General features: G+C 43.8%; 1 protein-coding gene across 1 annotated transcript in view; it reads left to right on the top strand.

Moving 5' to 3' along the window:
• Positions 1-14,888, top strand: part of LOC141060367 (pancreatic triacylglycerol lipase-like) — a 70,065-nt gene that overhangs the window by 41,914 nt on the left and 13,263 nt on the right. Inside the window, exons 4-9 of the mRNA XM_073556573.1 lie at positions 4,621-4,775; positions 8,645-8,767; positions 8,991-9,125; positions 9,236-9,347; positions 10,144-10,257; positions 12,093-12,209. Of these exons, the coding sequence (XP_073412674.1) occupies positions 4,621-4,775; positions 8,645-8,767; positions 8,991-9,125; positions 9,236-9,347; positions 10,144-10,257; positions 12,093-12,209 (756 nt within the window). The remainder of the gene's footprint in view (positions 1-4,620; positions 4,776-8,644; positions 8,768-8,990; positions 9,126-9,235; positions 9,348-10,143; positions 10,258-12,092; positions 12,210-14,888) is intronic.

Genomic DNA, 14,888 nt, shown 5'->3' with positions numbered 1-14,888 from the left:
TATACACCTGTAGATCCCTTGTATGTACCCTATATATACGCTTGTAGATCCCCTGTATGTACCTATATATACAGCTGTAGATCCATTGTACATACCCTATATATACACCTGTAGATCCCCTATACTTACCATATATATATATATATATATATATATATATACACACACCTGTAGCTCCCCTGTATGTACCCTATATTTACACCTGTAGATCCCTTGTGTGTACCCTACATACAGTGCCTTGTGAAAGTATTTGGCTCCCTTGAACATTTCAACCTTTTCCCACATATCGTGCTTCAAAAATAAAGATACCAAATGTAAATTTTTGGTGAAGAATCAGCAACAAGTGGGACACAAATGTGAAGTTGAACGAAATTTATTGGTTATTTTAAATTTTTGTGGAAATTCAAAACTGAAAAGTGGGGCGTGCAATAGTATTCAGCCCCTTTACTTTCAGTGCAGCAAACTCCCTCCAGAAGTTCATTGTGGATCTCTGAATGATCCAATGTTGTCCTAAATGACTAATGATGATAAATATAATCCACCTGTGTGTAATCAAGTCTCAGTATAAATGCACCTGCTCTGTGATCGTCTCAGGGTTCTGTTTGATGCACAGAGAGCATCATGAAGACCAAGCAACACAACAGGCAGGTCCATGATACTGTTGTGGAGAAGTTTAAAGTCTGATTTGGATACAAAATGATTTCCAAAACTTTAAACATCCCAAGGAGCACTGTGCAAACGATCATATTGAAATGGAAGGAGTATCATACCACAGCAAATCGACCAAGACCCGGCTGTTCTTCTGAAATTTCATCTCAAACAAGGAGAAGACTGATCAGAGATGCAGCCAAGAGGCCCATGATCACTCTGGTTGAGCTGCAGAGATCTACAGCTGAGGTGGGACAGTCTGTCCATAGGACAACAATCAGTCGGACACTGCACAAATCTGGCCTTTATGGAAGAGTGGCAAGAAGAAAGCCATTTCTCAAAGATATCCATAAAAAGTGTTGATTAAAGATTGCAACAAGCCACCTGGGAGACACACCAAACATGTGGAAGAAGGTGCTCTGGTCAGATGAAACCAAAATCGAACTTTTTGGCAACAATGCCAAACGATATATTTGGCGTAAAGGCAACACAGCTCATCACCCTGAAAACACCATCCCCACTGTCAAACATGGTGGTAGCAGCATCATGGTTTGGGCCTGCTTTTCTTCATCAGGGACAGGGAAGATGGTTAAAACTGATGGGAAGATGAATGGAGCCAAATACAGGACCATTCTTGAAGAAAACCTGTTGGAGTCTGCAAAAGACCTGAGACTGGGAAGAAGATTTGTCTTCCAACAAGACAATGATCCCGAACATAAAGCAAAATCTCCAATGGAAATGTTCACAAATAAACATATCCAGGTGTTAGAATGGCCAAGTCACAGTCCAGACCTGAATCCAATCGAGAATCTGTGGAAAGAGCTGAAAACTGTTCACAAACGATCTCCATCCAACCTCACTGTGCTCGAGCTGTTTGTCAAGGAAGAATGGGCGAGAATTTCAGTCTCTCGATGTACAAAACTGATAGAGACATGCCCCAAGTGACTGCAGCTGTAATCGCAGCAAAAGGTGGTGCAACAAAGTATTACGTTACAGGGGCCGAATAATATTGCACGCCCCACTTTTCAGTTTTTGACTTTCCACAAAAATTTAAAATAACCAATAAATTTCACTCAACTTCACACTTGTGTCCCACTTGTTGTTGATTCTTCACCAAAAATTTACATTTGGTATCTTTATGTTTGAAGCATGATATGTGGGAACAGGTTGAAAAGTTCCAGGGGGCCGAATACTTTTGCAAGGCACTGTATACACCTGTAGAGCCACTGTATGTACTCTATATATACACCTGTAGATTCTCTATACTTACAATTGATCTACAGGTGTATATATAGGGTAAGTATAGTGGATCTACAGGTGTATATATAGGTACATACAGGGGATCTACAGGTGTATATATAGGTACATACAGGGGATCTACAGGTGTATATATAGGGTAAGTATAGTGGATCTACAGGTGTATATATAGGGTAAATAAAGGGGATCTACAGGTGTATATATAGGGTAAATACAGTGGATCTACAGGTGTATATACATAGGGTAAGTATAGTGGATCTACAGGTGTATATATATATAGGGTACATACAGTGGATCTACAGGTGCATATATAGGGTACATACAGTGGATCTACAGGTGTATATATAGGGTACATACAGTGGATCTACAGGTGTATATATAGGGTACATACAGTGGATCTACAGGTGTATATATAGGGTAAATACAGGGGATCTACAGGTGTATATATAGGGTACATACAGTGGATCTACAGGTGTATATACATAGGGTAAGTATAGTGGATCTACAGGTATATATATATATAGGGTACATACAGTGGATCTACAGGTGCATATATAGGGTACATACAGTGGATCTACAGGTGTATATATAGGGTACATACAGTGGATCAACAGGTGTATATATAGGGTACATACAGTGGATCTACAGGTGTATATATATAGGGTACATACAGTGGATCTACAGGGGTGTATATATAGGGTACATACAGTGGATCTACAGGTGTGTATATATAGGGTACATACAGTGGATCTACAGGGGTGTATATAGGGTACATACTGTTGATCTACAGGTGTATACTTAGGGTATGTACCCTATATACACACCTGTAGATCCACTGTATGTACCCTATATATACACTTGTAGATCCACTGTATGTACCCTATATATACACCTGTAGATCCACTGTATGTACCCTATATATACACCTGTAGATCCACTGTATGTACCCTATATATACACTTGTAGATCCACTGTATGTACCCTATATATACACCTGTAGATCCCCTGTATGTACCTATATATAAACACCTGTAGATCCACTGTATGTACCCTGTATATACACCTGTAGATCCCCTGTATTTACCCTATATATACACCTGTAGATCCCCTGTATGTACCATATATATACACCTGTAGATCCCCTGTATGTACCCTATATATACACCTGTAGATCCCCTGTATGTACCCTATATATACACCTGTAGATCCCCTGTATGTACCCTATATATATACACCTGTAGATCCCCTGTATGTACCCTATATATATACACCTGTAGATCCCCTGTATTTACCCTATATATACACCTGTAGATCCACTGTATGTACCCTATATATACACCTGTAGATCCCCTGTATGTACCCTATATATACACCTGTAGATCCACTGTATGTACCCTATATATACACCTGTAGATCCACTGTATGTACCCTATATATACACCTGTAGATCCCCTGTATGTACCTATATATACACCTGTAGATCCACTGTATGTACCCTATATATATATATATACCTGTAGATCCCCTGTATGTACCCTATATATATACACCTGTAGATCCACTGTATGTACCCTATATATACACCTGTAGATCCACTGTATGTACCCTATATATACACCTGTAGATCCCCTGTATGTACCCTATATATACACCTGTAGATCCCCTGTATGTACCCTATATATACACCTGTAGATCCACTGTATGTACCCTATATATACACTTGTAGATCCACTGTATGTACCCTATATATACACCTGTAGATCCACTGTATGTACCCTATATATACACCTGTAGATCCCCTGTATGTACCTATATATACACCTGTAGATCCACTGTATGTACCCTATATATATACACCTGTAGATCCCCTGTATGTACCCTATATGTATACACCTGTAGATCCACTGTATGTACCCTATATATACACCTGTAGATCCACTGTATGTACCCTATATATACACCTGTAGATCCCCTGTATGTACCCTATATATACACCTGTAGATCCACTGTATGTACCCTATATATACACCTGTAGATCCACTGTATGTACCTATATATACACCTGTAGATCCACTGTATGTACCCTATATATACACCTGTAGATCCACTGTATGTACCCTATATACACACCTGTAGATCCCCTGTATGTACCCTATATATACACCTGTAGATCCCCTGTATGTACCCTATATATACACCTGTAGATCCCCTGTATGTACCTATATATACACCTGTAGATCCCCTGTATGTACCCTATATATATACACCTGTAGATCCCCTGTATTTACCCTATATATACACCTGTAGATCCACTGTATGTACCCTATATATACACCTGTAGATCCCCTGTATGTACCCTATATATACACCTGTAGATCCCCTGTATGTACCCTATATATACACCTGTAGATCCCCTGTATGTACCCTATATATACACCTGTAGATCCACTGTATGTACCCTATATATACACCTGTAGATCCCCATTATGTTTTCTATTCATATGTTGTATATACCCTCTGTATACATCCTGGTCGTACCCTATATGTTACACAGTACCTCTCAGCCACTACAAATCCCAGCATGCCAGACAACCTGCAGCTGTCCATGTCTCATCACATTATGGGAGTTGTAGTGCAGCATTTGATTGGAGGCCATTACCCTCTTGAATGTCCTACAATTCTGAGCCAGTAATGGCTGTCATGTTTTATGTGCAGCTGAACAGGTCTGCTTCTTTGGACTTGGATGCTTCAACGGTCCTTCGAATATATTGACGAAATTTGGCAGTATTCTCATCCCAGCACCGGAATCCCCTGAGAAGATCAATACGCGCTTCTTTCTCCAAACGCAAACAGATCGCCAGCCCTTCGAGGTGAGTCCTCAGCCCAACCAAGGAAACATACAATATGACGCGACAGGGTGACCAATGAGTGGAACAAGCTGCCACGAGAGGTGGCGAGTTCTCCTTCAATGGAAGTCTTCAAACAGAGGCTGGACAGACATCTGTCTGGGATGGGTTAGTAGTGAAATGGTGCGCACTCAGGTCTTATATAAGGGTGGGTGCTGGTGAATTGGACTATGAGGCTGTGTGCACACGTTGCGGATTCTGCTGCGGTGTACAGTACCATGTTAGGCAATGCAAAATGAAAAATGCTGTGCAGAACCTGCGGATTTTTCCGTGCGGATTTGCTGCGGTTTTAAATCAATTCTTTCTGTGGATTCCGCAGCATTTTGCCACCTGTTCCATTGTCCAGGTGTCTAAACGCAGGGGAAAACCGCTGGCAAATCCGCAGCTAAAATGCAGGTCACTTTACCTGCGGATTTACCTGCAAATCTGAGCGGAAAAATCCGCAGCACAATCCGCAACGTGTGCACTCACCCTGAAGCCCCAAATATAAAGAAAAGTATAATTCACCGCAGACTCCAAAATGATTCTTAGCACAAAATTATAATTTTATTGGTAGATATCCAATCCAAAAAAGAGGCAATGCCATATTAGGCATAAACAGCTTAGAGACCCAACGTTTCGCCCCTCCCGGGTCTTAATCATGGGGTACTGCAAAATAAAATAAAAGGACATATAAGACCAAACAAATCGATCAAAACATGAAGAATTACAGAATGATACATAATAAAATCATAAATCCAGTAGGAGTTGATGTACATTATAAGCGGCACCAATATATATCATTAATAGAACACAGAATAAACTTATTCTACAGTAATAATCAAATAATACAGGAATCACAGAGATGGTGATCGACCTTGGTTACTGTGATATCACAAATAGGGCAAGCCCATAAGATAAGGAACCCCTAAAGAAAAATGGGGCAACTATTAATGAATGTGCAAATGAACAAAGTGCAGGCATGTGGGCTGATAAGGAGCTGCAGGGTTTGGGGGTGTAAAATATATATATGTGGTAAATGGAGGTGGGTAAACCTGATAAAGAACGTTACCTGGAGTCATTGGTGGGTACAGGGTTAATAATGGCGGCGCTCCTGCGTGTATAGGATGTGCCGGCATGCTGGCGTTCATTACCTAGGGCTTTATAAACAGCGCCGTGTACCGCCGGACTGGAAGTGCGTCATCCTGCCCGGAAGTACCACAGCACTGTTAGGGTACGTGCACACGTTGCGAATTGCAGTGCGGATTTGTAAAATCCGCAGGTAATTCTGCAGGTCAAAATACCTGCGGTTTTACCTGCGGATTGCTCTGCGGTTTTGCCCTGCGGTTTTTCATCTCCTCAATGGAGGAGATGGCAAACCACAGCGGAATCTGCAGAAAGAACTCACATGTCAATTCTTTCTGCGGTTTCAAAACCGCAGGAAAACCGCGCGGAAAATAATGGTACTGTACACCGCAGCAAAAACTACTGCGGACCCGCAGCGGCCAAATCCGCTGCGGAACCGCAGCAGAATCCGCAGCGTGTGCACACACCCTTAGGCGATGTCTTACGTCCTTTTATTTTATTTTGTACTACCCCATGATTTAGACCTGGGAGGGTCAAAACGTTTGGTCTCTAAGCTGTTTATACCTAACATGGCTGTGACGCCACCAATATGTGACGATCCCACCACTGACCCTGGTGTCAGCGGATGGAGGGACGCGACGCACTGCCGACACACGGCTATCACAGGCACAGTGGGGGCTTATCTTAGTTATCCCGCCACTGGCACCATGTGACAAAAATGCAGCAAGTTAATCTCGCTCTAACAATTTACCGCAGGGGGGTATTTTGGATGCCCCACCACTACTAACAACCTTCCAAGAACTGCAGGGATTTATGTATATCCCACTTTCTCAGTTCCACTTTGGAACTCACAGCTCTCCGGCGCCCCCCTTACCCTCAGGTCAGTCAGGGAACTGCACCTAGGATAATTAGTCACCAGATGGGCTGCTTGTTGTGCACGGGTAATTAGACTACTGCAGTGAGGGAATTATCAATGCTTTGGGCCGCAGTCCCTCATTCAGCAATATAAGACCCTTCTGTCCTGCCAACTAGCCTAACCAACCACACACACCACATTGCCACCAGCTCCTGGTTTCTCCACTTAAGTTATAGACTTAATGGAGGGGTTTGAAGCCAACCCAAACAGTAGCGTAATTATCTAAAAAAGGTGCATAGTTCGTTTCTTAGAGCATGAAGGCAGACTGATAAATTTTTATCATTTATTCCCAAAATGGTGGGCAGTGATTACATAGATAAAGTTGCTATAAATTGAGACATTAAATATTTACAGTACAAATATATAAAAATAACATGGATGAAAAGACAGAAAGTACACTTACATGTGCTTAGTTGGTATTAGGCAACCCATGTGACTCGGGGAATGGACAGCAGCCAGACATCCCAATACATCGGGTAGGTCTTGTCAGCATGCAATCTGTAGCTCAAGCTGAACTGATTTTGGGAGGGAATACCTTATCCCTTTGGGTTTGTGACCTCACGAAATGAGCGGTCTGGTGAGGTCCAACCCCCCTACTCTCTAAGTTGAAATTTAACTAAAAACTTATAATAATCATATCTTAACGAGGGAAGCTCGAATAAACTCACCAAGGGTATCATTGTTTGTAGTTTATCGAACCTAATATGACAACATCAAACATGCTGTAATTAAGACACTCCATTTGGTAGCAATCCATATCTCAGTTTCTGGAGGCATTCAAACCGTGAAAATTAGGGATTAGAAAGCTGCCCTTCGCAGAAATGTAATTATTATATCTCTGCCCCGAGTGAGGGGCACACTAGGGCTTCTTTTAATATTTCCTATACCTGTAGCCAGCCTCATGGCCAGGACAAAGACACTATTTCCACTCAGCTTAATTAACATTCCTAGCTATGGAGAGGAGCCAAATGTTTGTAACAGGAAGTGTCCTATTACCAGCAGGCAGAGGGCTGTTAAGGAGGGGGGATGCTGCAGCTACATGACAAGGAGATTTTCTCATCAGAGTGGAGGAAGGGAAGATTCTAGACGTTATACCTTACAGACATATCTTAACATTACAATGGCATTGCTTCTTTTTTGGATTGGATGTCTACCAATAAAATTATAATTTTGTGCTAAGAATCATTTTGGAGTATGCAGTGAATTATACTTTTTTGAGATGGGTTAGTGACTCCTGCATTGAGCAGGGACATGATGATCCTGGAGGTCCTGATGATCCTGGAGGTCCTGATGACCCCGGGGGTCCTGATGATCCTGGAGGTCCTGATGACCCCGGGAGTCCTGATGATCCTGTAGGTCCTGATGACCCTGAAGGTCCTTTCCAACGCTAACATTCTGGGATTCTATGATTCCAGGACCCTCTCCCGATTACCTGCTCCATATATACAGGTTCTCTCCACCGTTCAGGTAGGAGGATGGCTCTGTGGTGTTTGTGACCATCCGTGAGATGTTCAAGATCTCAAAAAGGTCGAATTAGGAAATATTTCTGCTTTTCATAAATGTTCAGCAATTTCATACAAAGTGAGCTGTAGAAAATCCCACCCCTGATCCCAGAAATTATCCCACCATTGCACCCATAGATGATCCTACCAGTGATCACAGGAATGATCTCACAAGTGATCCCTGAAATTATCTCCCCGGTGGTCCCAGAAATGAGCCCACAGGTGATCTAAGAGATGGTCTCACAGGACATCCCAGAAAGACAGGCAGATACAATCTATGCAGTTCTTCTTCTGATGATGATGATAGTTTTCCATTACTGTTGGTTACAATGTATCGGTCTGATTTTCAGGTAAGAGCCGCAGATCACTCCATGGTCCTGAATTCCAGCTTTAATCCAAGCAAGCCGGTAAAGTTCCTCATCCATGGATACAGACCGGGAGCTGTTCATACTTGGCCATTCGAGATGTCTCAGGTGGATATTACAGATGTTATAACCTGTCACAGCAGATCACAGGATGCACTGACCATAGATATAAGGAGTGCGGACCCCCCCCATAAGCTGCTCACATTGGGCCTGGGGTATTATGTGCCTAGGGGGCACTCCCAGAGTGTGTGATCATAGCCGGGGGGACTGTGGTCTTGCCGCCAGACTGGGCCAGTGCTTATCTGCACCCCCTTGTCTCTCTCTGTCTCAGGATATATTAGATGTTGATGACGTGAACTGTTTTTCGGTGAACTGGGAGGACGGGGCTGGCATCAGATACGAGCAGGCTGTGAGTAACGCTCGTGTGGTGGGCGTGCAGATAGCCCAGTTCAAGGCCTCATTAGAGGTAAGCCAATGACAGGGACCCGGATGCCATGCTCCCCCACATGCCAGGGGGATACTTCATACTGCCCCTCGGCAGCTGCTTGTAGGTCTGATGATGTTCTCCTGCCTCAGGAAATGTATCAAACAAGCCAACTGGATGTGCACTTCATCGGTCACAGTTTGGGGGCTCACGTTGCTGCATTTGCGGGACAGACAGAGGGTTGTGATGTGCAGAGAATAAGCGGTAAGTGCTAAGCAGAGAGGGCATCAGCAGAGGGATGGCAGCATGGGGGCTCCTGTACTGATAAATGATGGGGATCCCAGAGACAGATGGGGATCTCAGAGACAGGTGGGGATCTCAGAGACAGGTGGGGATCCCAGAGACAGGTGGGGATCCCAGAGACAGATGGGGATCTCAGAGATAGATTGGGATCCCAGTATCCATTGCACAATACGTTCCTGAGCTTACTGGGCTCAGTAGCATGTGAAGGTCCCCCAAACCTGATCCCCCTACCAAGGGTATTGTGCAGGAACCTGAGGATGGAGTATGGTGGCAGTCTTCTCATCGTCTAAGGCAGGGTTCCCCAACTCCAGTCCTCAAGGCCCACCAACAGATCATGTTTTCAGGATTTCCTTTGTATTGCACAGGTGATGCAATTATCACCTGAGCAATACTCAGGAAATCCTGAAAACATGATCTGTTGGTGGGCCTTGAGGACTGGAGTTGTGGAAGCCTGGTCTAAGGCATGGACCCTGATGAGGTGAATAGTGGTAGCGATGGGTAAGGATGGGAGAGAACGGGAAAGACAACACTTTTGCAGCTACTTGATTTTCGTGATCCCATGTAATCCTTCGCCCCATTCCTTATTTTAGATTTAGGCTAGGGACTTGTCTAAAAATTTCTGACATCTCTGTGAAATTCAGATGATCAATGTCTTTGCAGTCTGAGGTTGGGGACCCTTGGGGGAGGAGAATCATTTCTCCAACCTTCTGGCATTTCTTTCTTATTGAAGATATTGATTGTGATTTCCATGATGCAGGACTGGACACAGCCGGACCCTTGTTTCAAGGAGCCACAAATGACAAGAGACTGGATTCATCAGATGCTGAACTCGTAGATGCTCTCTACACCGACGCCCCCACCATCTTACCGAGTACTTGTCGTGTTTGTCCATGCCTCAAACCAAAATACATCTGACCTCCACCTTTAGCTCAACCGTCCACACATCCAACCAAAATACCTCCACTATCTACCCCTAGCTTAACCGTCCACGCCTCCAACCTCCACTATTTGCTCCACCAGCCACAAAATAACTTAAACCCCTAGCTCCAGCGTCCTTACCTCAAACCAAAACACATTCACCCCTGGCTCCATTGACACCTCCAATCAAAATACCTAAAACCTCTACTCCAAGCTTCACCATCCACATCTCCAACCAAAATACCTAAAACTTCTACCCCTAGCTCAGCGTCCTTACCTCAAATCAAAATACCTCGACTCCTAGCGCAACCGTCCACACCCCTATCTCCACCGTTCACATAGCCAACCAAAATACCTCCAAACTCCACCCCTAGCTCAACCGTCATCACCTCCAACCTTCACACCCCACGCCATCAAATTCCACCCCTTACTCCACCATTCACATTGCCAACCTCCACATACCTTGCTTCATCATCCACACTGCCAACCTCCATCCCTTACTCTACCATCCACACCTCCAGCCTACACTCCTCCCTCTAGAGTTCACACCACCAACCTCCCCATACCTTGCTTCACCATCCACACTGGAAACCTCCATCCATGACTCCACCATTCACACCTCCACCTTCACCCCTTTAGTGAGTACTGGCCATGTTTATTCATACCTCCAACCTGCAACATTAGCTCCACCGCTCAAACTTCCAACCTCCATCCATCGCTCCACAGTCCACACTTCCAGCCTGCAGACCGCCAAACTCCACCATTAACATCTTCACTGACTACACTAGCAACCTCCACATACCTCGCTTCACCATCCACACTGTCAACCTCCATCCTTTGCTCCACCGTTCACAACACTAACCTGCACCCCGCACTCCACAGTCAACATCACCAACCCTTCATATACCTTGTACCACCATTTACACTGGATACCTCCATCCCTCCCTCTACCTTCACCTCCTTATTGAGTACTGGTCATGTTTTTCCATTCCACCAACTAAAATACCTACAACCTCCACCTTTAGCTCCTCCATCAACACTTGCAACCAAAATACTTCCAACCACCACCCCTGATTCCACCTTACACACATCCAACCAATATACCTCCAACCCTAGTTTCACTGTCCACACCTCCAACCAAAATGCCTAAAAACTCCACCCCTAGATCAATCATTCACATTTCTACCTTCTTCTCCTTACTCAATACTGGTCATATTTTTCCATACCTCCAATCTCCACTCAACACTCCATACCACTAGCTCCACAGTCCAGAACTCCAATTAAAGTACCTCCAGTCTCCAACGATTGCTCTACTGTCCACACATCCAACCTCCAACTCTTGCTCCACTGTCCACACCACCAACCTCCACCATTCACTGCACCATCCACACCTCCATTATTCACTCTGCCATCCACACCTTGCCCTAGCGTCCACACCTCCAAACTCCATATCTAAATACCTCCAACCAAAGTATGTCCAACCTCCACACCTGATTACACTGTCCACACCTCTGACTGCCACACTTTGCTTGGTTGTCCATACTTCCAACTTTCTCACTATTGTCCACACCTGCTACCTCCACACACTTTTCTGTCATCCAGACCTCCAACCTCCACCCATTGTCCATAGCTCCCCAACACCACACACTTTGTTCTGCCATACACACCTGCAACCTCTGTCCATATCTCCACAACTCTAACCTCTACATATCTTGCTCCATCCATTACTTACACACATGTACATCTGGGGTGAAATGTGCGTTTTTGTATTTTTGTTCCTATTTCCAGTAATCAGCGGTTTGGGAACCAATGATGTATCCGGGGATCTAAATTTCTATGCAAATGGTGGAAGTAACCAGCCGGGGTGTGAGCGTACCGTCCTCCTCAAAATCCTGAATCCTACCGGTAATATAAAGTTCATTCTCTAAGGCATTGGCTGTGGGTGACCAGCGGTTTTGGGCAGTGACATGGTGGGAGGTTCTTGGGGGGGGTTGTGTTATTTTTAGCTCTAGGTGATCCTTGGTGGTCATTCACTTTGAGTGATTTGTGCAAAACAGAAAAAAACGAGAGAAGACCAAAGGTGTGAGCTTGTTACAAAGGATTAAATAAAGGTGAAGAATATCTGTTTGCTGGCATGAGGCGCCATGCAGAAATGCACAGAACATCCAACATAACCTGGAGGGGCTGACGTCTCGCCCCACCAATCATCCACAGGAGCGAAGCTCTACATGGATCATTCAGTATTAAACCACCACAAAGAACACAGTATAAATTGCCAATAAAATATAAATTTTATTATAAATAATGAAACCAAAATATACATACAAAAACCAAAAGCAATACCAGGGATACTGCTACCCAAACAGGGAGCCATATTACACGTTGCCCAATGTAAAAATAGTGGTAATCCTTTAAATCATGGATATATCTTATAAGTATATTGAAATAATTCAATTATAGCCAACATAGCTTGCACTTATATCCATAGAGCCCTATATATTAGGAACCAACATCAGCAGAACTAAATATAAAGTACAGGCCAGCAGTGTAGACTGTCACGAGTGTGAAGCTATGTATCCATGGTCCGATATAAGAAAAGGCTCAAAGGGCACTTACATGATAAGAGATAGTCACACTGGCATCCCCGTCGCCCCAACGCACGTTTCACTTCTTCATCAGGAAGCGTGTCTTGGGGCGGGGTGAGTAGCCATTATATAGTACGGGCAACCAATCAAAATAGAGAGAAATAAAGGCGTCATATAATTATACTGTGGAACAGCTGCAATGGATACTGCAGTTTCCTGCTATTACGGCGCATGTGCCACTGACGTCACTCTCCCGGAAGTTGACAGTAAGCTATAAAGGTACACAAAAATTTTTTTTTTTAGAAACATGATCTCCTTATTTTCCAAGATATTCCACAAAACTTTGTGTACCTTTTCAGGATTTATGTATTACTTCTATATGCACTTTTTTTGCACTTTTCATATGCACTTTATCTAATATAATAATTGTAATGATAATGTAAAATATGATGTAAGGTTCCCCTGATTATCACATTGCAGAATATTCTATTCACATACTGAACTCTGCTATGACAGTGTGAGGGCTTGACCCCCCCCCTTCTTTTCCCTTTGCCTGCAAATTTCAGCTCACTGGCAGCCTGTAACCTGAGACTGCAGCCACTCACCCCCCTTGTTCCTCCCCCTCACACACACAACCAGTATAACCTGAATTACTAGTCACTGGCTTCCCGCCTCACAGCAGGGGGTCTCTTTGTCTCCAGCTACTCTCATAGATAAAGATGAGAATCTAATCACTTGGTCATAGAACGCCGCCAGGTTATGATACAAATATGAAAATGAGAAAATGGAAACGGTCTTAGGAGCGCAGGAAAGAGACTCAGACAAGAGATGGGGTTAAACCACAATGCGTTTCGACGGAGGATCATCCGTCGAAACGCGTTGTGGTTTAACCCCATCTCTTGTCTGAGTCTCTTTCCTGCGCTCCTAAGACCGTTTCCATTTTCTCATTGCTCCTATCCTCCATTGGAGGTTTTCGGCTGGAGCTGCGGTGGAGACCTGACATTTTTGTCTGCCCCTGGGTTGCTTCCTAAGCGCTCCTCTATGACCGCTTATCACTGACTCTTACAAATATGAAAATGACATATTGGGACGTGCTCCGATCGGGCTTCACTACAGTGGTTCTTGCTAAATTGTAGCACCAACAGAACCAGAGAAATGGATTTCTCCTGAACAGAGCAGAATAGACAGCTAGTGTTTGATGTCATCAGAAAGCTAATTTCAATATAAGATGAATGATGGTTCTGCCGATAGTCTGCTAGGTTCTCAAACCCAGATATGATGGTTATAAGTTTTCAGAACCCAAATCTGTACTTTGAAAAAGGGGAGGGCGGTAGTAACACAGTTCCTTTAGTGATGTCACAAGCCCAAAGGTATAAGGTATTTTCCCCTACCCCTCCCTCATTCGAGCTTGGGATGCCATGGCAATAGGATTTCAAATGCATGGTGTCATCTGGCTTCGCCTCCCCCAGCATGGTTCTGCCTTAAATGATCTAAGCAATATGTAAGTTTATTTCTGCTTTTTAAATCCCTTTTATTTGTATTTGCTTCATACTAATTTATACTGTGTTCTTTGTGGTGGTTTAATACTGATGTCGTCAGTTTTTGCCATATAATTTTTGTTTGGGTTTCTTGTGCTATTATGGACTATTCGGTGATGATAAGGTTCAGCAGTTCCATCTGGGAACTTCATCAAACTCCTGTGTTTGCACCTTATACACAAGATTCATTATGGGTGGTCACTGATTTTGAATAGTCAGTAGTTTTGGGTGGTCCTTGGTGTTGGGAAATCCGTGGTCTTGGGTGGTCCTTGGTGTTGGGAAATCCGTGGTCTTGGGTGGTCCTTGGTGTTGAGTAATCCATGGTCTTGGTGGTCCTTGGTGTTGGGTAATCCGTGGTCTTGGGTGGTCATTGATGTTGGGTAATCCGTGGTCTTAGGTGGTCCTTGTTCTGAATGGTCCTTGGTTATGGGTGGTCTGTGTTCTTGGATGATCTTTGGTCT

Source organism: Dendrobates tinctorius, unplaced genomic scaffold (assembly GCF_039654945.1).
Source record: "Dendrobates tinctorius isolate UK_male_01 unplaced genomic scaffold, ASM3965494v1 ptg000236l, whole genome shotgun sequence".
NCBI lineage: Eukaryota > Metazoa > Chordata > Amphibia > Anura > Dendrobatidae > Dendrobates > Dendrobates tinctorius.
The sequence above is the reverse complement of the archived record's forward strand: the minus strand, read 5'-3'. Positions and strand labels throughout refer to the sequence as shown.